Source organism: Vicugna pacos, chromosome 1, assembly GCF_048564905.1.
Source record: "Vicugna pacos chromosome 1, VicPac4, whole genome shotgun sequence".
NCBI classification, from domain to species: domain Eukaryota; kingdom Metazoa; phylum Chordata; class Mammalia; order Artiodactyla; family Camelidae; genus Vicugna; species Vicugna pacos.
Genome location: NC_132987.1, coordinates 62,130,952 through 62,157,161, shown reverse-complemented (window position 1 = coordinate 62,157,161; position 26,210 = coordinate 62,130,952). Strand labels below are relative to the sequence as shown.

The 26,210-nt window shown below is 32.5% G+C and overlaps 1 protein-coding gene across 20 annotated transcripts in view; it reads right to left on the bottom strand.

The window, feature by feature from the left end:
* DLG1 (discs large MAGUK scaffold protein 1) overlaps positions 1–26,210 on the bottom strand; it is a 222,848-nt gene that overhangs the window by 2,367 nt on the left and 194,271 nt on the right. For all 20 annotated transcript variants that reach the window (XM_072963446.1, XM_072963496.1, XM_072963527.1 and 17 more), the window contains 6 exons: positions 23,770–23,811; positions 21,465–21,515; positions 20,826–20,927; positions 20,397–20,569; positions 4,128–4,237; positions 475–566 (listed from right to left, as the gene is read on the bottom strand). In XM_072963446.1, coding sequence (XP_072819547.1) covers positions 475–566; positions 4,128–4,237; positions 20,397–20,569; positions 20,826–20,927; positions 21,465–21,515; positions 23,770–23,811 — 570 coding nt within the window. The remainder of the gene's footprint in view (positions 1–474; positions 567–4,127; positions 4,238–20,396; positions 20,570–20,825; positions 20,928–21,464; positions 21,516–23,769; positions 23,812–26,210) is intronic.

Sequence of the window (26,210 nt, the reverse complement as noted above, 5' to 3'; positions counted from 1 at the left end):
ACTTAATGATACTTAATATGAATGATACAAATATAAACTAATCATTATTTCAAACAAATAAATAATAACAAAAACTTGTCCAAAAGAATAATTTAAAGAATAAGTAAGGGAAGATTATTTGGGAATTTCTACCCCCTTTTTCTTTTTAAATGAATAACATCTTAAAATGGATCAAAATTTATGTAGTATAAGAGAAAAGTTAGTTTCATAGAAGAAATCAGGTCTGAATGCTTTCTTCTAGTTAAGTATGAATTATTCCTGTACACTCCTGTCCTTATCATCAACCTAAGAAACATTAAATTTCAATATTCCTCATCACCACAGCCTAGATTAGATGAATTATTCTGAAAATGGTAACACTTATTATTACTACTGGTAAATGTGGGCATAGTTCAAAATCTTTTGTAATGGGTCAGTTCATATGGCTCCAAAGCAAAATTCTATCATAAAGGGCATTACTACACTGATGCCAACCTGTGAAATGTTCAGTAAATTCTTGTTCCAGTTTCATGGCTCTCTCAAACGTCTTTCTGGCTTGTTCTTCTGTTAGACGTTTATTCATTTCCCTATGCAAATAAATTTAGAAATTGGTACATTATAATACTTCTGAATAAAGATGACAAAGGAGAGAAGATACGTATAAAATCATGAAAAGCTGAGCTCTGTTGAGAATCTCAATGTCATTAAAAACTATATTTAGTCACTGAATATGTAGTTTTAAACTTGGAATGACAGAAAGATTCCATACATTTTTGCATCAATGATCATAAGGAATATTGGTCTGCAGTTTTCTTTTCCTGTAGTGTCTTTGTATGGCTTTTGTATCAAAGTAATGCTAGTCATATCACATAGAGTTAGGAAGGACTGACATTAGTTCTTCTTTTAAATGTTAAAATTTACCAGGGAAGCCATCAGATCAGGAGCTTTTCTTTGTTGGAAGTTTTTGATTACTGATTCAATTTCCTTAGTACAGAATGATATATATGTATAAAATACATATAACTTACTATAGTTATTGGTCTATTTAGATTTTCTGTTTCTTTGTGATTTAGTCTTGGTAGGTTTTGTGTTTCCAGGAATTTGTCCATCTAGGTTATTTATTTTTCTGTTGCCCAATTGTTCACAGTATTCTTATAATCCTTTTTATTTCTGTAGAATCAGTAATAATGTCTCTACTTTCATTTCAGATTTTAGTAATGAGTCTTCTTTTTTCCCCCTTATTCTAATTCTGTTTACCTAAAGGTTTGTTATTTTTGTTGATCTTTTTGAAGATCAACTTTTGCAGCCTAATATACGGTCTATCCTGGAAAATGCCCATGTGCATTACTTCTTAGCTTTTGGTAGAATTCAGTAAGTCCTCTTAGCTTAATGTTTTACTTATGGGAAGACTTTTCATAACAGAGTCAAGTTCTTTGGTAGGCACGAGCCTAGATTTTCTATTTCTTTTTTTCCTTTTCTATTTCTTCAGATTGTTTTGAAGCATAACTTTCAAACATAAAAGAGGAATATCATAAATGTACATCTTGATGAGTTTTCTGAAACTTACGCTTACCTGTATATCTAGTACCTAGATCAAGATCTAGAATACTACACCAGCACCTCAGAATCTGGGTGTGTTCACTTCAGTTACCAATCTACCTTTCAAAGAGTATCCCCTATTTGATTTCCATAAGCAACGATGAAATTTGGGATCATGGAGTACATATACTTTTAAGTCTGGGTTTTTAAAAAAACTCAAATTATGTTTGTGATATTCTTCTATACTTTTGTGTGTAGTTGGAGATTGCTCATTCTCATTACTGTAGAGTATTTCATTGTGTGAATATGTCATAATTTATCTATGCACTGATAGGTATTTGGATAGCTTCAAGTTTTTGATTATTTAGTACAGTATTTCTGTCTAATCCAGTACATGTTTTTGGTAAACATAAGTAAATATTTCTATTTAGTATTTAAGTTATATGCATGTTCAGCTTTAGGAGATACTGTAAACAGTTTATCAATGTGGATGTACCAATTTATACTCCTATTAGTACTATGAGTTTCAGTTACTCCATATCCTTGCCAACATTTATTTTTTCATCTTAGCTCTTTTGGCATATGGGTGTTAGTATACGACACTGTGGTTTTCACTTGCATTTCTATGAGAACTATCTAAAGTGTTGATTGACTGTTTGGATCCTCTTTTGTGAAGTATCTAAATTCTTTCCTCATTTTTCTATGGGTTGCTTGTGTTAACATTTTTAATGTTTACTATATGTGTAGTGATAGTCCCATTTTCATTTCTAATATTAGATATGCCTTTTAAACTTTCTTTTCTTGATCTTTCTTATTAACAGTTAATAGTATTTTCAAAGAAAGTATTTTTCGTTTTGTTAATCCTCTCTACCGTATGTTTATTTTATATGCTACTACATCCTCCTAATTTATTTACTTGACAATTTTATTACCACTGAGTTCAAAACATTTGTTAACATGGTGCGATTTCTTCTTTGACCCATTAAGAATTTCCAAATATTTGGGATTCTCTAGTGATCTTTTTATTATTTACTACTATTTTAATTTCATCATGGTCAGAGAATATTTGTTTTTAATAACTTGAAATCTGTGGCTTAGCATATAGTCTTGGTAATTGTTCTAACTGAATTTGAAATTAAGGTATAAATTATACAGACATTGAGGGCAGTGGTCTACATATGTCAGTTAGGTAAAGTTCCTTATTTGTGTTGTTCTATACCCTTATTGATTTTTTGTCTGTTTTCTTATTCTATTATTTTGTGATTGGTAAGTTCACCCACTATGATTGCGGAATTAGTATTATTTTTCCCGTGTTGTCAATTTGTGCTTTAGGTATTTTGAAACTGTGCTTTTAAAAGTACAAAGAAATGTATAAACATATCTTCCTGATAGAGAGAACCTTTCACTTTTATCAATATCCCTTTTTATATCTGGTAATACTTTTTTCACCTTGAAGTATACTGTGAAAGCAATATAAACCAGCTTAATTTGTTTAATATTTGCATGGTATATACTTTTTTTCTATTCTCTTTCAGCCTTTCCACAGAGTAACATTTAAAATGTGTCTTATGAAGCAACAGATAGTTGATGGGTTTTATAGCACACTATCCAAAATATGGCACCTTGACATATTGAATATTTTAAGCTGAAGGAATCTGAAAAATGGCAGGTGCAGGAAGGAGACTCTGGCCTTTCCCTGAAGCAGGTCAATAAGATCTTCATATGAGAAGTGACTTCCTTATATCTGAAGAAAAGCAGCATTCGTATCTCTGAAGATGGAGGGAAGCTGCATGAATAAGCTTTGCTAAGTTTCCACTAGTTTACTATTCTTGTGTAATATCCTCTGGTCCTATCATATTTTCCTATCACTTCCACTCTTCATCTAACCTAGTATAAAAATGCTCAGGTTTAACCATTTCTTTGGGTCTTCATTTTTTATGAAGGGTTCCATGTTATGTAAAACTAAAATAAATATGCATGCTTTTCTCTTGTTAATTGGTCTTTTGTTATAGAGGCCCAGCTGAGAACCTAGAGGAGTAGAAGGTAAAGTTTTTTTCCTCTTCTACGAAATCTACAAATAGTTGTTTTTTAATTCCTCTATTCTGACAATTTTTGTCTTTTAATTGGATCATTTCATCTAGCATTTAACTGATGAAACATTTGGGTTAATTTATACTATCTTACTACCTATATCCTTTTTGACAAACCTGTACTATGTTTCTACTTGCTCATTCCTCTCTTCTTTTAGTATTTAAATTCTACTTTTTGCTCTCTATTAGGCAAGCAGTTATACATTATTTTATTCTCTTAATGGTTACTCAGAGCTGCATTGCCCAGTTAAGTAGGTACTAGACACATGTGACTATTTAAACTTAAATTTCTAATATGTTACTTTATACTTTAGTATATTAATGCTGATGATTATGATAGTTAATATTAAGGGTACTTATTTAATCCTTACAATAACCCTCTGAGGTGGGTATACTATTACTATCTCCATTTTACATATAAAGGAACTGAGATGCTAGAAGGGTAATTAAATTACCCAATCTCATAAGTGACAGACTGGATGTATACTTAGAGGCTATGCCTTAGGCATTTACACTTACATGATATTTTCCATGGATTTGGGTTTAATAAAAATGGAGATTGGGTAAAGCTGTGCAATCTGCAATCTCTTTATGGCATTTCCAGACACATCAAGGATACAGTGTTTGCCCTAAAATAGAGGGAACAGAAAAGAAAAACAAGTGAACCAAGTATTTTCAATTGTATCAAAGGTACATTTCTTACAGGTACAAAATTTGATTTATATTTTTGGATCCTGTTTACTTTAAGCAAACAGGTCATTTCTGTTTTGAAAACAATGAATACTGACTATGGATAGTTAATTTTCCATTCTCAAATTTTACATTTAAAAAGGAATGAAAATACAGTTCCCTTATTCCTAGCTTTCATAGACCAGTAATCTCTCCAAATGGAACCATTATGGGGTTCCCATCTTATTTTGCTGAGAATGGGCATAAAAAATATCTTAAGCTACCATTTTATCATAACTATCATTTCATAAAAGAATATGTATGATCAAACAAGAAAGTAAAAGCCCAGAATAAAAGAGAATCTTTAAAACTGAATAAATTTAAATTTATAAAACCCCACTATCTCTATTCTATCCTTTTTTTTTTTCATTTTACTGGGGACCAGCAAAAACTTTACCATAAACTGTAGCATTTGGAAACTCCAGTTCTGAATTTGAGACACTTTCCTGAAATGCTTAAATTCACTGCCAAAGGCCATTTAGGTTTTTAATAAAGATGAGTATTTCCATGTTAAATAGGGTAGTACTTCTAATTTATCAAACAGATTTTATTATAACATTTAAAATCAGGTACTCCCCCTAAATGCACTTTGTAATCTAAAGGCTTGAGTCTACTTCAATGAATGGTAATTTCAACTTAGTAGGAATATTTAAAATAAAAATTTTAATATTATATGAATACTTCAAATATATAGAAAAGTAAAGAAAATAATACATACATAAACCCACCATCCACTTTTATCAGGTATTACTATTTCACCTGATAGCTTAGAAATTTAAAACACCTTAACACTGTAATATTAACATTCTATATTTTATCCCCCTCTCCACAGGTGTACACTATAGTTTGACGCTCATTTGCAGACGTAATATTTCTTTATCCCTTATTTCCTAAAAACAATGACATCTCTTACACAGCTACAGTATAATTTCAGTTGATTACCTAGTATCCTTTACTGCAAAAGAAAAAAAATTTCTTGGTCCAGAATCCAATCCAGGATTACCTATTGCATTTAGTTGTAATGTCTCTTTAGTCTCTGTCAATCTGACATAGTTCTTTAGTCTTTGTCCTTTATGATTTTGATATTTTTGAAGAGTACAGAATTTTTTTTTTTAAATGAGTTTGTCTCAATCTGGGTTTGCCTGATGTTTCCCATCAGATGGCAGGATACACATTTTGGGCAAGAATACCACAGAAGTGATGCTGTATCCTTCTTACATCACATCAGGAAGCATATGATGTCCATTTGTCCCATTACTAGCAATGTTAATTTTGATCCCTTGTTAAAGGTTTTGTCTACTGGATTTCGCCACCATAAGATTACTATTTTCCCTTCGTAACTGGTAAGTATTTTGGGGAAGGATATGTTGAAGCTACATAAATATCCTTCTTCTTATCAGATATTAATTCACTAATTAATTTTAGCACACACTGATGTGTGTCTTGCCTGAAACAATCATGGTGGTCATCAAGAGAGATTTCCTAATTCATCATTCCTTCTAATTTTATTAGTAGACATTCTAATAAGGTAAGGCAAAGCTTTCCCTTCTAACCATTTATTTATTTATTCATATATTTATTTATACCATTATGGACTCTTGGATTCTTATTCTCCATGTTATAATCAGTTATTATCATCATTTATTTTAATATTCAAATTATCCCAGACTTGGCCACTGGGGGACTTTATAGATTGGCTTTGATGTCTTTTTGACATATTTATATCATTCTTTAAGCACTTCCTTAGTTTTCTGGCATAACAAAATGTTATAGGCTCATCTTGTACTGTCCCAATGGAATGAGCCATCACTCCAGCGAGTTCTGAATCTTTTTAATGAAGGATGGTATTTAAAGGCCAAGATACAGGCACTAGATACTCTCACTGTTTACTGAGGAATCATCATTTTTAGACCTTTTTTGTGGACAGAGCAAGAAAACATATGCACCTCTCTATTTCTATCCTATCTATATTAAGATGCATGGATTTATATTCATATCTCTAATTCCAATCCAATTATCACAGTTTATCTACCCTATCCCCTTTGATATTTCTAAAATCTTTTTTGACAGTGAGAAACCTACTCCCATTGTCAATGTATTAATTTGCTCAACTCTGAAACAGACCTGTTAGCTCCTGCCACTCTGAAAAACCTACTAATTAGAGTTCAGTATTTATTCACAGGTTTACTGTATAGTCTATCTTTAAGGATTACTGAGATTAAGACTAATCCTCTCCCTTCCCCTCCTCAATGCAGTTATTTGAAAATTAACGTGGAAAAAACTATTTGAAATGCAGTTAGATTAGATTTACTGTTTGTGTATCATTCAGACTAGACTAGACTAATTAATTTACTGTTTGTATATCATTTAGCTTTTCCCTCATCCTTTTTATTTTTTGAATACACAAAATGTTAATATAGTTCTAAAAATAAAAATTATACAAAAAGGTATACTTGGAGAAATGCCACACTTTCATCCCTTCTATCTCATCCTCAATCTCCCATACTTTCCACTCCTCCCTCTGTAGGTGACCGATCTCATTTGTTTCTGATCTATCACTTTTATATCTTATTTTTGTAGGGATTGTGTATTTATATCTTTTGTCCATTTCCTATTAGATTTTTGGTCTCTGTTCCCTTAATTCTTAAGGGTTCTTTATATTTCAGGAATATCAGCCCTTTGTAAATTTTTCTGTCAGCTGTTTTTTAACATTGGTAGTGGTATTTTCTAATAGTTTTTGGAAGAGTTTTTTTGGCCAAGCAAAGGCCTTTTTCTTCCATGTGTTCAAATTTGTCAATCTTTTATTGCATCTGAATTTTGATTCATGGTTAAAAAACTTTCCCCACGCCCAAGTTGTGTTTTCTTCTGTCAATTGTATTAGAGCCAATTTTTGTGTATGGGGTGAAGTATGGTTTCTAATTTATCTTTTCTCCAGTTGTTTCAGCATTATTAAAAGCCCTAGTGATTTGAGATTGTACATTTATCATATACTGTATTTTCATATACATTTGGGTCTTTCCTGGATTCTTTTTTTTATTCTGCTGGCTTGTTTGTCCCATTCATGGGCCTGTAGCACATTGTTTTAATTAAGACGACTTTATAGTATGCTTTAATATCCGGTAGGGCTAGAATCTCTTGTAGCCTTTCCTTTTGCATTGTCCTGCTTCTCATATGAACTTCAATTTGACTTGTCTAAACCCATAAAAAGCTGGCAGTTATTTTTATCAGGAGTCTGTTCATATATAAACTAGCTTAGATAGGACTGGCAGCTTTACAATGCTGAATTGTCACAGCTAAGAGCAAGGAGTGTCTCTCAATTTGTTCAAGTATAATATTTTGTCTTTCAGGAGTGTTTTACAGATTTCCTTATGTGAGCCTGAATATTTCTTACTAGGTTTATTAAGTATTTTATTTTCTATTTCTTATATTATAAATGAGGTTTTCTCTATCATTAACTTCTAACTGGCTGTTTTTCATATAAATGAAAGCTATTAATCTCTGCATATTAATTTTATATGCTGCCTGACTCTAGCTTTTTGTTTTATGTCTTTGATTTTATAAAAGTCTTAAATTTTATAATGAATTTGTATTTAAAAAAATAAATTTTATAATAGTTTTTTTTTATGGTCTCCAGGTATACTACATTATCTGGAAACAGAGATAGGTAAATTTTACTTCTTTCCCAATTCTGCCTCTAACTGATTTCTACTGTCTAACAGCATTGACTAATATCTTGAGTAGCAGTAGTAGAGGTAATGGACATCTTTGCCTTGTTCCTCATCATAATGGAACTGCTTCAGTGTTTCTCCCACTAAGGATTTAAAATGAATTATATTTATCCATCCATTCAACTCAATCTCTCTTTCTCTTTAAAAAATAACAACAATCTCTGTATTTTTGAGTCTTTTCCCCCTGGGAAAGGTACTGAATTTTATCAAAAGCTTTTCAGGCATCTACGCACATGTAACTTTTCTCTTTAGATCTGTTAATGTGGTAGATTATATTAGTGGATTTCTGCATATTGAGCTGACTTTAAATTCCTTTAATCCCATTTGGTCATGGTGTATTATTTTTGCAATGTGGTATTGGATTCTGTTTATTAAAATATTTAACACTTTTGTATTAATATTTATAAGTGATATTGGTCTATAATTCTCGCTGTTTTCGACGGGTTTAGATATCAGTATTAGACTTGCTTTATAAAGTGAATGCTCTTGAACAGTATTTATGGAGCTTCAAGATGATCTAAACTTTCAAGATTTGGTAGAGTTCCCCAATGGAGTTATCTGGGCCTGGTCCTTCTTTTGGGATAGTTCCTTGGTAACTTGCTCCATTTCTTCTAAAGATTTCTTCTTCTATAGAAATCTTTCCATTTCTAATAGGTCAATTTTGGTAAACTGTATTTTTCTAGGAAATTATCCATCTCAACCAAGTTTTGAATTTTATTTATATAAAGATATACAATGTAGTCTTTTACGATTTCATAATATTTCAATGGTTATGTCCCGTCATTTCCTGTGTTTATTATCTGTGACTTTCCCTTAAAAAAATCAGATTAGCTAGTAGTTTGTCTATTATGTTATTTCTTTTTAAATCTTCTGTTTTAAATCTTCTATTCTCTACCATAATACCTTAAAAAATCTTATTTTACTAATTGTTATTATTATAAAGAATATATGCAAGTGACAAAAACTTAAGTAGTTGAGAAAACATATAAAGTTAAAAGTGTAAGTTTTGTTTTCCCCCAAAGCACAAGGAGGACTATCAGTTAAAACAAACAAACGAACAAACAGCTTGATTAAGCATAAATGACATACAATAAACTGCAGGTATTTTAAGTATACAATTTGCTAAGTTTTGACATGTATGTACACCTTCAAATCATGACCATAATCAACATACTAAATATATCCATCACTCCCAAGTTTCATGCCTCTCTGAAACCTCTCCTTACCAACCACTGGTCTGCTTTTTGTTACTATAGATCAGTTTGAAATTTCTAAAACCTTACATAAATACAATAATTCAATGTGTAGTCCTTTATTATCTGGCTTCTTTCAAGGCATAACTAGTCTGGGATTCATCTATGTTGTTGTGTATATCAATAATTTATTACTTTTTAATGTTGAATAGTATTCCATTACATGACTATATCACACTTTGTTTATCCATCCCCCAGTTGAGGGACATTTGAGTTGCTTCCAGTTTCTGCCCATTATAAATAGATCTGTTATGACTATTTATGTACAAGTCTTTCTATGGACATATGTTTTCTTTTCTCCTATTTCTGTCAAAACTTGGTAATGATCAGTTTAAAAAAACTTAGCCATTCCAATGGGTATGTAGTGGCTCCTCATTATGGTTTCAATCTGCATTTATCTAATGACAGTGTTCAGTTAATTTTTCATCCGTTTATTGGCCATTTGTATATCTTCTTTACGGAAATGTCTTTTCAAATCTTTTGTCCATTTAAAAATTGGGTTGTCTTTAGTACTGTGTTGAAAGAGTTCTTTACATATTCTAGATGCAAGTCTTTTACAAAATATATGGTTTGAAAATATTTTCTCCTAGTATATGGCTAGTCTTTTTATTTTCCTAACAGTGCTTTTCTCCCCCCAAGAGCAGAAGTTCGAACTTTGGTGAAGTCCAATATACCATTTTTTTTCTTTTTTTGGTCAGATTTCTAAGTATTTAATATTTTTAATGATACTATAATATTTTTCAAAATTTCAGTTTATGATTAGTCTAAGTATACAGAAATACAACTGGTTTTTGTATATTGATCAATACTGTATCTTTTAATCTTGCTAAACGTATTTATTCGTAATAGTAACATTTCTCTGGGTAGATTTTATCAGATATTTTACATAGACAATCATGTTGTCTGCAAATAAAGACAACTTTACTTCTTCCTTTTAATCTTGATGTCTTTTCTTTCTTTTTCTTGCCTTACTGCACTGACTAGGACCTCTATTATAATACTGAAAACAAGTGGTGAGAGTGGATATCCTTGATGTGTTTCTGATTTAAGGGGAAAAACATGGAGGTTTTTAAAAATAATTAAGTATGATGATACATGTAGGGTTTTTGGAATGTTATTTATGAGTCTGAGGAAGTTCTTCTCCATTCCTAGTTTGCAGAAAGTTTTAGTCAAAAATGGATGTTGGATTTTGTCAAATGCTTTTCCTAAACTATGGAGATAATCATAGGGTTTTCCTTTTTTTGTTTAGTATCATCAGTTACACTGACTGATTTTCTCATGTTTAAATTTACCTGACAGTCATTGGATAAATTCTACTTGGTGGTCATGACATATTATCTTTTTAAATGTTGTTAGATCCAACTTGTGAAAATTTTGTTTAGAAATTTTGCACCTATGTTCATCAAGGAAATTGGTCTGCAGTTTTTTGGTAATGTGTTGTCAGGTTTTGAAATCTAGGTAATGCTGGACTCAGAAAAAAACTGTAAAGTACTCCTTCCTTTTAAATTTTATGGTAGAAAAAGGGCATTATTTCTTCCTTAAGTATCTGGTAGAATTTATTAGTGAAGCCATCTGGGTCTAGAGTTTTCTTTGTGGAAAGGTTTTTAAACACAAATCAATTTCTTTACTAAATATAGGGCTATTCAAATAATCTATTTCTTTGTGAATGAGCTTAAGTAGTTTATATCTTTCAAGGAATCCTTTTCACCTAAATTGTTGAACTCAGTGGTATAAAGTTGTCTCTCAATTTCAGACTTTCCTTTAAATATTTGTAGATTCTGTAACCTCTCTCATTCCTGATATTGGTAATTTCTATCATCACTCGTTTTTTTCTCATCAGGCTGGTTAAAGGCTTATCAAGGACTCTGAGATCTTTTCAAAGAACCATTTTTTTGGTTTCACTGATTTCATCTATTATTTTCCTGTTTTCTTTTTTTATTAGTTTCCCCTCTGATCTTCATTGTTTTCTTCCTTCTGCTTACCAGATAATTTCCGCTTTTATGTGTATTGTGTCCTTCCTTTATCTTTTTCTAGCCTTTTACACTAGGGATTTAGTTTATCTATTTCCATTCATTTTTGTTTGGAAATGTTCTTAAGGCTATGAAATTTCCTCTGATCGTTGTTTTAAATATATCCCATGGATTCTGATATGTACTATTTTCATTATTATTTTTAAGAAATTCTATAATTTCATCTTCCATTTTCTCTTTCACATATGAGTTAAGAAGTTGTTTTAAATTTTCCAGTTGGGAAAGAGATTAGCCAAGATGGTGGAGTAGAAAGACCCTGAGCTCACCTCTCATGCGCACATCAAAATCACAACTATCTGCAGAACATTGATGAAAAAGATCAGAACCTACCAGAAAAGATCTACAAGTAAAGTCATAAAGAAGGAACCACGAGATGGGTAGGAGGGGCAGACTCATGATATAATTAAGTCCCACACCCCTGAATGGGAAATGCATAAACTAGAGAATAATTTTATCGTAGAGGTTCTCCCACAGGAGTGAGAGTTCTGAGCCTGCTTGGTTCCCAGTCTAGGGGTTGTGCACCGGGAAGATGAGTTCCTAGAGCATTTGGTTCTGAAGGTCAGTGGAGCTTAATTTTGTGAGTCCCAAGGGACTGGGGGAAAATAGAGACTTCACTCTTAAAGGGCACACACAAAATCTCACATACATCAGGACCCAGGGCAGAAGCAGTAATCTGATAAGAGCCTGGGCCAGACCTACCTGCTGGTCTTGGAGAGTCTCCCGGAGAGGTGGGAAGTTGACTACTGCTCAGCCTGGGGACACACACACTGGTGGCAGACACACTTGGGAGTTTTCTACTGTATGGACACTGGCGTGAGTAGTCATTATAGGTGGGATCCTCCCTCTAACTCATTACCACCAAGAGATGGCCTCACCCAACAACCTATAGATGCCTAGGTTGGGAAGCCTCAGGCCAAACAACTAACTAGGTGAGGAATAGCAGCACTGGCCCTGCCCTCCAGAAGTCTGCACTAGCTTCTAGATCAGCCTCACCCACCAGGAGGCAGACACCAGACACAAGAAAACCACAGTCCTGCAGACTACAGACCCAGCCTGCCCACAGCAGGCCAGACCTTGCCCGTGGACCAGCTGGGCCCTGGCACTGCCCACTAGCAGGCCAACACATGCTTTGGGACAACACAAGCTTGGACCTCATACCCAGCTGTGTCAGAAACTGTACCTCCCAACTCCCCTACAGTGATCTGACACCACCTCTAGGATCCCCGGGCCTTGCAGCTGGACTTTAGGACCCAGCTCTGCCTGCTAGTAGTCTGGCACTAACCCTGGGATCTGGCTTCATTCTCCAGTGGGTGGGCAACAGCCTCAAGTCTTTTGGACCCTAACTCTGCCCCCAATGAGCCACCATAAGCCCCAGGGGGCTTCCTGAAGTTCTGCAGTCAGGTACCTTGAGACGAGGCCCCACTAACCAGCAGCTGACAGCTTCAGCACAACAGAGGGCCTAGCAACTAACTGGACTAGGGGCTAACTAAGCCTACTCTGCTGCACAAATAGTTAGCCTGCCACATTAGAAGGACCTAATACCCACCACAAGGGAACCCCCTAGAGCATATAATTTGGGTGATGAGAGGGAGTATGCTGTTAGGATGCACAGAACATCTCCTACAGAGGGCCACTTCTCTAAGGTCGGGTAATATAACTAATCTACCGGATATAGAAAAATACAAATAGCAATTTAGACAAAATGAGGCAGTAGAAGAACATGTTGCAGACAAAGGAACAAGATAAAAATCCCAGAAGAAGAATTAAGTGAAGTGGAGATAGGTAATCAACCCAAGAAAGAATTCAGGGTAATGATTGTAAAGATGATTAAAGAACTCAGGAGAAGAATGGATGCACAGAATGAGATGTTCAAAGTTTTAACAAAGAGTTAAAAAATATAAAGAACAACCAAACAGAGATGAAGAATACAATAACTGAAATGAAAAATACACTAGAAGGAATAAAGGGGTCCCAGAAGAAGAAGAGAGAGAAAGGGGCTAAGTACATATTTGAAGATGTAATAGTTGAAAACTTCCTTAACCTGGGAAAGAAAACAGTCACCTAAGTCTAGGAAGTGTAGAGTCCCACACAGAATTAATCCAAACAGGAACATACCAAGACACAGTGTTAATTAAAAGAACAAACATTAACGATAAAGATAAAGTATTAAAAGAAGCAAGGGAAAAGAAACAAATAACATGCAAGGGTATGCCCATAAGACTATCAGCTGATTTTTTAAGCAGAAATTCTGCAGGCCAGAAGGAAGTAATGTAATATACTTAAAGTGATGAAAGAGAAAAAACTACAACCAAGAATATTTTACCTAGCAAAGATCTTGTTCAGATTTGATGGAGAAATCAAAAGCTTTACAGACAAGCAAAAACTAAAAGAATTCAGCACCACCAAACCAGCTTTATTTATTTTTAAAATTTTTTTGGGTGGGGGAAGTGGGAGGATGATTAGGTTTGTTTATCTTAATAGAGGTACTGGGGATTGAACCCAGGACCTCATGCATGCTAAGCATGCACTCTACCCCTGAGCCATACCGCCACTGCACCCCACCCCACAACAAAGTAGCTTTACAACAAATGTTAAAGAAACTTCTCTAGGGGAAAAGAAAAGGCCACAACTAGAAACAAGAAAACTACAGGAGGAAAAAGCTCACTGGTAAAGGCAAACACACAGTAAAGACAGGAAATCATCCACACACAAAACTAGCTGGGATATTAGAAGACAAAAGTAGTAAAATCATTTGTATCCACAATAAGTAGTTATGGATTATACAAAACAATTAGATGTAAAATATGGTATCAAAAACAGTAATCATGAGGGGAAGAGAGTACAAATGCACTGAAAATGCATTTGAAATGAAAAAAGATCAGTAACTTACAAGAATCATATATACAGACTGCTATACAAAAGCCTCATGGTAACCACAAACCAAAAATCTATTATAGATGTATGTACACACACACACACACACACACACACACACACACACGAAAGGAATCCAAATGTAACACTGAAGATAGATAGTCATCAAATCACAAGAGAACAAAAGAGGAAAAAGGGGGAAAAAAAGACCTATAGAAACAACCAAAAGCAATTAAAAAATTGGCAATGAGAACATACATAGTGACAATTACCTTAAATGTAAATGGACTGAACATTGGAATCAAAAGATACAGAGTGGATGAATGGATACAAAAACATGACTTGTACATATACTGCCTACAAGAGACTCACTTCAGGTCTAAACACACACAGACTGAAAGTGATGGGATGGAAAAGGTATTCCATGCAAATGGAAATCAAAATAAAGCGAGTAGCAATACTTACATCAGATAAAATAGACTTTAAAGACTGTTACAAGAGACAAAGGACTAATGATCAAGGAGCAAATCCAAGAAGATACAACAACTGTACATAAATATGCACCCAACATAGGAGCACCTAGATATATAAGGCCAATTTTAAGAAGATAAAAGGAGAAATAGACAGTAACACAACAGTAGTAGGGAACTTTATCTCCCCACTTACATCCAGACATAAAATCAATAAGGAAACACCGGTCTTAAATGACACAACAGATCAGATGAACTTAAATGCTATATATAGAGCATTCCATCTGAAAGCAGAATATACATTCTTTTCAAGGGCACATGGAACATTCTCTAGGAGAGATTACATGCTAGAACGCAAGGCACGCCTTGGTAAATTTAAGAAAACTGAAATCATATCATGCATTTTTTCTTCCAACCACAATGCTATGATACTAGAAGTCAATTACAAGAAAAAAACTGAAAAACACAAACATATGGAGGCTAAACAATATTCTACTAAAGACCCAATGGATGACTGAAGGAATCAACGAGGAAATAAAAAATACCTAGAGAGAAATGAAAATGAAAACATGACAATCCAAAGCCTTTGGGATGCAGCAAAAACAGTTTAAGAGGGAAGTTTATAGTGATACAAACTTACCTCAGGAAAAGAGAAAAATCTCAAATAAACAATCTAACCTTACATCTAAAGGAAACAGAAAAAAAAAACAAACAACCAAAGTCAGTAGAATGAAAGCAATAATAAAGATCAGAGCAGAAATAAATGAAAGAGACTAACAAAATCCAAAAACCCCCCAAAAAACCCAAAACAAAAAATAAACCAAAAGAAAAAAAAAAAGAAAGGTCAATGAAACTAAAAGCTGGTTCTTTGAAAAGATTAACAAAATCAATAAACTTTAAGGTAGATTCATAAAAAAAATAAAGGGAGAGGGTCCAAATCAATAAAATCTGAAATGAAAAAGAAGTTACAATTGACATCACAGAAATACAACAGATCATAAGAGACTACCACAAGCAACTATATGCCAATAAAATAGTCAACCTGGAAGAAACAAATTCTTTGAAAGGTACAATTCCCCAACACTGAAATAGGAATAGAAAGTATGAACAGACCAATTACTAGTAATAAAATGGAATGAGTAATTAAAAAACTCTCAACAAACAAAAGTCTAGGACCAGATGGCTTCACAGGTGAATTCTACCAAATATTCAGAGAAGAGTTAAATACTCATCTGTCTCAAACTATTCCAAAAGACTGCAGAGGAAGGAATGCCTTTCAACTCATTCTATGAGGCCAACATCACCCTGATACCAAAACCAGACAAACATATCACTAGCAAAGAAAATTACAAGCCAGTATCACTGATTAACATACATGCAAAAATCCTCAAAAAAATATTAGCAAACCGAACCCAATAATACATTAAAAGGTTCATACACCATGATCAAGTGAGATTTATCTCAGGGATGCAAGGATTTTTCATACCCACAAATCAATCAATGTGATTATTAACACCACATTAACAAATTGAAGAATAAAAACTGTATTATCATCTCAGAAGATGCAGAAAAAGCTTTTTATAAAATTCAACATCCATTGATGATAAAAACTCTCTAGAAAGTGGGCACAGAGAGAACTTACCTCAACATAATAAAGGCCAAATATGACAAACCCATAGCTAACATTACACTCAGTGGTGAAAAGCTGAAAGCCTTTCCTTTAAGATCAGTAACAAGACAAGGATGCCTACTCTCACCACTTTATTCAATATATAGTATTGGAAGTCCTATCCACAACAATCAAACAAGAATAAAAAAATCAATCCAAATTGGAATGGAAGAAGTAAAATTGCTACTGTCTGCAGATGACACGATACTGTACACAGAAAAACCCTAAAGACACCACCAGAAAACTACTAGAGCTCATCAATGAGTTTGGTAAAGTTGCAGAATTTAAAATTTACACACAGAAATGTGCTGCATTTCTACACACTAACAATGAACTATCAGGAAGAGCTATTAAGGAAATAATCCCATTTACCACTGCATCAAAAAGAATAAAATACTGAGGAATAAACCTTCCTAAGGAGGTAAAAGACCTTTTGGAGGAGGTACTCCAAAAGTTCTAAGACACTGATGAAAGAAACTGAAGATGACACTAACAGATGGAAAGATATACCATGTTCTTGGATTGGAAGAATTAATATTGCTAAAATTACCATACTATTCAAGGTAATCTACAGATTGAATGCAAGCCCTATTAAAATGCCAACTGTATTTTTCACACAATTAGAACAAATAATTTATAAATTTGTGTGGAAACACAAAAGGCCCTGAATAGCCAAAATAATTTTGAGAAACAACAAAGCTGGAGGAATCATGGTCCCTGACTTCAGACTATACTACAAAGCTACCATAATCAAAATAATACGGTGCTGACACAAAAACAGACACACAGATCAATGGAATAGAATAGAGAGCTCAGAAATAAACCTATGCACTTATGGTCAATTAATCTATGACAAAGGAGGCAAGAATATATAATGAAGAAAAGACAATCTCTTCAACAGTTGGTGCTGGGAAAAGTGGACAGCTACATGTAAAGAATGAAATTAGAACATTCTCTAACACCACATACAAAAATAAACTTAAAATGGATTAAAGACCTAAGTATAAGACTGGAATTCATAAAACTCTTAGTGGAAAATATAGGCAGCACACTCTTTGACATAAGTTGTAGCAATTTTTTTTTTGGATCTGTCTCCTAAAGCAAAGGAAATAAAAGCAAAAATAAACAAACAGGACCTAATTAAACTAAAAAGCTTTTGCACAGCAAAGGAAATCATCGACAAAATGAAATGACAACCTACTGAGTAGGAGAAAATATTTGCAAATGATACAACTGATAAGGAGTTAATATCCAACATATATAAACAGCTCATACAACTTATCATCAAATTAAAAAAAACCCATTTAAAAAATGGGCAAGAGATTGAACAGACATTTTTCAATAGAGGAAATGCAGTTAGCCAATAGGCACATGAAAAATGCTCAACACTGTTAATTATCAGGCAAATGCAAATCAAAACCATAATGAGGTAACACTTCACACCTGTCAGAATGCCTATTATCAAAAAGAGCACAAATAACATGTTGGTAAGGGTATGGACAAAATGGAATTCTCATACACTGTTGGTGGGAATGTAAACTGGTGCAGTCACTATGGAAAACAGCATGGAGGTTTCTCAAAAAACTAAAAATAGAACTACCATATGATCCAGTAATTCCACCTCTGGGTATATACCTGAAAAAACAAAAGCACTAATTCAAGAAAGACAGATGCACCCCAATTTTCACAGCAGTATTATTTACAGTTGCCAAGATGCGGAAGCAACCTAAATGTTCATCAACAGATGAATGGATAAAGAAGATATATATATATACACAAACACAATGGAATACTACTCAGACATAAAAATGAAATTTTCCCACTTGTAGTGACATGGATGGTCTTGGAGGGTATTACGTTAAGTGGAATAAATCAGACAGAAAAAGACAAATACTATATGACATCACTGGGAAGTGGAATCTAAAAAATACAACAGACTAGTGAATACAATACAATAAAATACAATAAAAAAGCAGACTCACAGATACAGAGAATAAACTAGTGATGACCAGTGGGGAGAGGGAAGTAGGGAGGGGCAATGCAGGGATAGGGAAGTAAGAGGTACAAACTATCATGTATAAAATAAGCTAAAAGGATATATTGTACAATCTGGGAAATACAACCAATATTTGTAATAACTATAAATGGAGTATAACTTTTAAAACCTGTGAATCACTATATTGTACACTTGTAACTTACATAATACTGTATATCAATTATACTTCAATATAAATAAATATTTTTTTCCAGTTGGCTGAGCCTTTTAGTTGTTGATTTCCTAATAACACAATATTGCATTCTGATCAGAGTATTATTTGCAGTTATTTCTACTTTGTGGAACTTCCTGATAGTTTCTTCTCCACAAGGTTTGCACGTGAAATAGCTTGCTATGATTTGCTGTTTACTTTCCTATTTATCAGTAATTTGAAGCTTGGATATTACCTTTCAGTTAGGCTGAGGGTGTGTTTGTAAATTTTTTAAAAAACTTAAGCAAAGTAAAACATTACAAATAAAGCTAAAGCTACAATTTCCTTCCTTCTCCTCCCAGAGGAAAACTACTGGGTAGCTGCTACATATACTCCTCAAGTAGATGTGTATCACTCCCATGCATTTTTTTTTCTGGTAATTTTTTTTTTAATTGAGGTACAGGTGATGTATGATATAACTTTCAGGTATACAACACAGTGATTAACGTTTTTTAAGGTTATATTCTATTTATAGTTATTATATTCCCTGTGCTGTACTATATATTCTCATAGCTTATTTAAATCCTTGCATGTTTTTATGTTTATGAAATATGTATCAATAAACTATATATGCTGTTTTATGTTAATTAAAGTTTATATAAATAGTGTCATCCTGTATATATTCTTTGCAACTTCATTTATTCACCATTATAATTTTGAGATTTATTAGTATGGCTATACCTAATTACTGAATATTCTAGTTTTACTCTAGCTGCTATATCCCGATGTATGAATAAATAACAGTTAATTATTCACTCCCCTTTGCTGATTCCAATTTTTCACTACTATAAAGTGCTACTATGAATATCCTTATACAAAATCCTTATGTGTGAATCTGTACTTACATACCAAGAAGTAGAATTTTTGAGTCACAGGTTATGTGCATTTACTGGATACTGCCAAATTATTCTCAAATTAAGTTCTATTAATTTCTATCCCTATTAACAACATCTAATAAGATTTTCTATTTTCCCAAAATTCTTGCCATCACTGAACATTTTCATTTTTTCTATTTTTAAAACTAATCAGAATTAACCAAACCTCTTATTAAAAAAGGAGCAGTTATAGATGGAAAACTGAGAGGCTGAATTACTGCTTTATATTTTGTAGGTATTTCATGACTAAGTTTTAAACTACTATAGTTTTGAAGGTAAAAGAATAATTTGTTGATGTTTATTTTCTAGGCCCCAAGAGTGATATAAGCATAGCAGCACATCTGGAGTACAAGGTTTTGGTTCTACCATAAAGCTGCTTTAGTTCAATGTCAATATATCACCAGATCACTTTAAAAAAATCTGTTGCTGTTACATTGTCACTGAGTATTTTTTTATACTATCTTTTATTAAATGACTATTCAGGAGAAATTATTGTCTAGTCTCAGTATCAGGAGCAACTTACAGTTATCTTGAACATCTGGTTCATTTTTATTGATGGACAGTGCTGATCTTAGCTTCTTAATTATGCTAGATGTTGGAAAGCTAGAGCTAAACACAAAGTCTATCTCTAGCAAATGTATAGGACCTCAAAATAATAATCTCCCCTCTCAGATTCACATTATCATTCCTATTATTTTCTTTGTTGATCTTCTTAATCTATTCCATCGTGTATGTTTCTAAGCCACTTAAAAGTAAATATTAAGTTGAATAAATTCATAACATTAACATAATCAATGTTAGAACATTTATTTTTTTCAAAAATATGAATTATAGGCTTCTATTCCATCATTCTTTCATAGTGTGAAAGGTGCAGTTGATTAGAAACTGTATTCTGGGATCACTTTGATGCTTACCTTTTCTGCTACTTCTCGCACAGACTGAACACTTGTTCCATACAGATGATTGTTATACTGGCCAGCTTCAATGAATTTATGTTCCTGGATATCTTTTTCCATTTGCTCTCTTGAAGTTACAAAATGATAATCTCTTCCATCTACCTCATAATCTCGTTTTGGTCTAGTTGTATCTTTAACAGAAAAGAACTTGAGGAAGTGTTTAATATTAAAAAGCACAACAAATCCATTTGCTACTTAAAGAATTGTTTTAAAAAGTTCAATACAACAGAGATTGATTTAAATTTGAAAAAGGACAATAATATAGAGGATGGAGGAATAACTGATAGAATAAGTAAAACCATTAAAAAATGATAATGTTTACTTTTACCACACACAATAACAAAATGTTAAGAACAAGAATTAATAATTTTTATGCGGGTTACTCACGAGGAACACATGATCCAAATTTGTCAGGAAATTCTGAGATCAAGTCATCATTTATCCTGTCTTTCATCGGTCCCAATATGATCACTGGTCGAGTATAATTAACTATAAAAATACACTGCATGTTAAGAGGAATAAATGCTCAACAAACATGAATACATTTTATTTCATTAGAAAACAAAAGTACCCTTAACTGTTAATTTCTTTCTTTTTTCTTTCTCCACCAATGATGGCTAGCTTGATAATTTACAAACCTTTTTATTAAGATCTTAAACCTTACTCAGTCTTCTTTTGGAAGTCACACACTTAGATAATTCAACCAAGTTACATCCAGCATTTTAGCAGATAATGTTTATATATGTTGCTACTGTCATCTCATTACAAATGAGAAAACACAGCAGTGTTTTACTGCTCCTTTTTGAAGTAGAAATTGTAAGGAAGCAGATCAGAAAATGGCAAAAGAGAAACTGGGTATAAGAAGCGATGTGGGGGGAGGGTATAGTTCAGTGGTAGAGTGCATGCTTAGCATGCACGAGTCCCTGGGTTCAGTCCCCAGTGGCTTCTCGAAAAATAAATAAACCTAATTACCACTCCCCAAAGGTGATATAATAAGATTGTAAAACATCAACAGGCTTCACAAACCTTCTTGTTGATTCACTGGTTCATACGATAAGACATATTCTTCTTGACCACCTATTAGAAAGTTAAAATACAGATAAGAAAATCTATAAAGATAACTACTACTAATTTATTCTTACATAACATATAACTTATTAGAACTTTCCTGAGAAAATAGGAAAGATATAAAAAAGGTACTCTACAAACTAATTATGGCAGGATTTAGGGAAAAAGCTGACAAATTATAAAGTTTGATAAATATAAAAACAAAATATAAATGTGCTATTTAATAACTACCTTTCTGTTATTCTGTATTTTACAGATTATATCTATTTAAAATATATATTTCTCATTATATCTATTTAAAATCTTCACTTGTGATGCCAAGTATATGCTATTAATTTTTTACTTAGACTCTAAGAACTATTAAGTCTTTTAATGATTCACGCTTTAGCGAGCAGTTCTATATATATGCATATTAGGTAATTTACTGTTATTAAAAATACGCTGCTTTTCTGATCGTACCAGGTATATTTAATACCACACATATATTTTTATAATTACAACCATCTTCCAACCAAAAACTTCTAATGCAAAGGTAAAACTAGTATCACTATTTCACTGATAAAGACTTCTGATTATTATAATAATTCATTTATTCAATTAAAAAATATTTTGGGTCAAAAAAAGCTTTGGATAAAACTAAATCCTTCCCTTTTAACAAAATGAATCACACAGATAGTAAAGGAGAAAAAATACATTTTACTTTGATCTTAAAAGTACTTTAGAGGTTAAATTAAATCCTCTAAGAGGGTTAGAGCTTAAGAGTATCTTAAATAGAAAAGTCTACAAATTATATCTCGATTCAATGAAAATAACTAAAAAAGGGTTAAAAATTTCAATTCTTAACACACATACACACACACACACGTGTAAAAAAAACAAGCCAGGAACAATTGTCCAATTCAAGTGGTTCAATGAACTCAATCAATGTTGGATAACATATTGGAAGACTTTCTCCTCGATTATGATGATTCTATAACAATATTTTCACTAAATTTGTTGCTAGTTTATAGTATATGTATGCAGCTGTAAACCTTTTAAATTCATATAATGGTACAAATGTTCTTTTCTGCTTTAAAAGTATATTTTGTTGTTTTCAAATTTAATACATAAAATACATATATTTACAAGATGCTTTTTAAAGTACTGCATGTAAAACATGTTTTAAATATTGGCAAAAACATGCAATTTGAATATTCCACACCTAATAATTCATGCAAATGGTGAGACAGACAGTATATACTTTCATTACCTCTTTTTAGTCTAGAAAGCTACTTAACTACTCTCTAGTGAGTTCTGATTGTAAGTTAACAGAATGCTAAAATACAAGATTATCACATTCCCACAGCAAAAAAGAAAATCATCAAGCAACTATTAAGCAGAAAAATAACAATCGAATGAGGGTTAAAAGTATATATTGTCAACATGGAAAATATTAGAGACTGATATTAACAGGATGGACCTTTTGAGCAGCCATACTCATCTGTAATCAAGATTACTTTCATATTAGACAGCAGTAAAAAAAAAAGTTAGAAAAGCAATTTTAATTTTTAAAGCGTTACAACTGATAATATTCATATACCCTCCCCTCCACCCATGCCCAAATATATTTAAAAACTTCACATGCTTATACAGTTCACTTAATAATACAATATTAAGACTGTAACATAGGAACCAAAAAAGAAATCAGTAATCCTATTTGAGCAACTGTTGAAAATTTTCCCTTCATTGTTTCTTATGTTCACCAAAATGTGTTGATAAACAATAACTTGACCCACACTAGTACTAGTAACACAGAATAAAAAAAGGAAATAAAACTAATTATAAGGGAGGGGGGTATAGCTTAGTGGTAGAGTGTGTGCTTAGCACATACGAGGTCCTGGGTTCAAACTCTAGTACCTCCATTAAGTAAATAAACAAACAAACAAGCCTAAATATCACACCTCAAAATAATTTAAAAAAAGAAAAATTTGTGTTAAAAATTAATCATGAAAAAAACTATAATTTAGCATTACTGAAAACTATTTTAATGCTCATGTTAGAAAATAGAATTACTAAATAAATGGCAAAATACAAGTTTACACCTCATTTAAATAGATATTTGCTTCTTATAAAAGATACAAACACACACACATAGCTTGTAGACAAACAGCCTAGTCTGTAAAATGAATTTTTGTATTTTATTACAATTTTGGAAATTAAATTTGTACAAAAACCTCAAAGGATTTATTACCAGAGATAACAGAAGAACAAATAAAACACTTACGGTAACTACTTTCGCTATCGCTGGCATTAGAAGTTACATGTTCTGAAATTACAGGACAATGGAAGAAATAAAGAAAATAGTGTCATGAGTTTAAAAAAAGCAAATTACCAAAATAAACACAAGGTGACATAACAAAACATCGAAATATAAACCACACATACCTGAAGAGTTTTTAAAAACAATTTGATTTTCTTTGAAAAATTTAATTATTTCAAATAAATGAATATGAATTAGCAAGGAAAAAATTTGATCTGTAGTCAAGGACAATGCCTCATTTTTGTTCAATACAGTTTATGAACAAAAATCCATCACAAATAATAAGTAGAATATGACAAAGAGGGCAAAGTAATCCTAAATTAGTGCAACTGTAGACATAAAATCCCAAAGAGAAAATGTCATCGGCACCATTTAATTTAGATTCTGAGACTAACAAAAGAAAACAAGTTATATCTGAGCAAACAGATGCCCATTTTAATGAAGAGATATCTTAAAAAGTAAATAGATATCTTGCTTTTAGTTCAGCTTCTTTCTTGTTCCTGAAGAGAAATGAGAATCCATGTCTGAGATCATACAGATAAAGCATTTTGGATGTCATAGATTCAGATGCCTCAAAAAAAAAAAAACGTAAAATGGAATGGAATTCTAGAAGGTGGGATTGTATTTTAAAGTAGACTAATATTTCTGAGAAACTGTGCTTCAATACAATTGACAAAGGTTGCTTTGTAAAACAAAAAGATAAACACACCCAATTGCCTGGCCCCTCCTTCAAAGTGGCCCCCATTTCATAACTTGATTGTTCAGTAAATACCCAGCACTCTTCTCATGTAAATGTAATCTCGTGTTCCCACAATAAATGTCTCCTTTGAATTAAAAAAATGGGTCATTTTATCTATAAAGACTAAATAACAAAATTTTCCACAGGAGAGAGGTGAATCTGAATTTCATATGTCAGGCAAAGGAAAAAGGAATTTAAAGGATAAAGTTTGAGGAGGAATATCTGCTGTACCATACCACCCACAGTCTCCTATAATCAAGTAGCACTACTGAAAAGTTCAGAAAATGGCAGAACTTAAGATTTCACATAAAGATCACAGTTCTTGAATTGCTGTCATAGTGAAAAATAAGTCTGTTATTCTAACCTGCAAAGACAAGATACACATTTCTTAATCATCTTATGTGTATTTTAAATAAAGCAGGAACATCGAAAATTCTAAGACTGATGACAAGCACATGTAAAATGGTGTTTTTTTAGTTTATATTTAAAAATTTCTTCCCGTTACCACATGGACTTCAAAAGGATCATTTAAAATTATTGTATAATATTCTCTTTGACTGTTAAATCACGATTTGCCTTAATACTTACTACCTAGACATTTTAGTTTGCTTTAAATGGTCTTCTACAAACATCAACAAATTATTATGACTGTTTTCATTTATATGGCTTTCACCTTCTGTCCTATTTCCTTAAAATTCATTCCCAGAAGTAGGAATGCCAAAAAGAAAAAAAAAGTTCTTAAATTTATACTAGAATTGGTATTACACTCTGCAATCTCTAATATGTAAGAGAAAGAAACATTAATTATTGCAACGGAGTGGAGGGGGAAGAGTAGGAGTACAGAAGAAACAAAATTAACCATGAGTTGACAATTACAGAAGTTGGGTAAATGAATATTTGTGGGGTTTATTTTACTATTTCTCTATTATTGAAAGTCTGACATGTTAAATAATAAAAAGTTAAAGTTACTGCAATCTCTTTTCTGGGGATTTCTCCTACTTGAGTTCGCTAATATCATTGATAGCTATGAAGCAATCAAATTCTTCAAGTTTATTTAATGTATCTGGTAACTCCTCTACAATAAAATCTTACTACTTAAAGTACTGCCCTTGGAAAACCATCATCATCCTTGCCTGGGAGCTTATTAGAAAGGTAAAATGCTTTTCCCCTCAAAATTAAAAATAGTCTTTTTCACGGTGGTTCATCAAAGATGACATTAAAATACTCAATAAACATATATAAAAAGAGTTCAATCTTATTACTTATCAGGCAAATACAAATTAAAACTACAACAGATATCTCTATCATTCACCAGAATGACCAAAATGAAAAAACAAAACCAAAACCTATTTGTCAAGTATCTGTTCCAGTAGCAACTGGAACTCATATACTTCTGGGGGTAGGGGTGGTACAAATTGGCATAACCACTTTAGAACACTACTTGGGCAATACCTACTACAGTCTAACATATTTATAGATCTGAGACCCAGCAATTCATTTCCTAAGTATTTTCCGAACAGAAAGGCATATGTATGCTCACAAAAAGTATAAAAATGTTCAAGCAACAATATTCAAAATAGCCCTAAATGTTTACTTACAAATGTAAGAAATATTGTACAGTTTCATAGTTTACTTTTTTCACTTACATTGTGAGCATTTTTTCTGT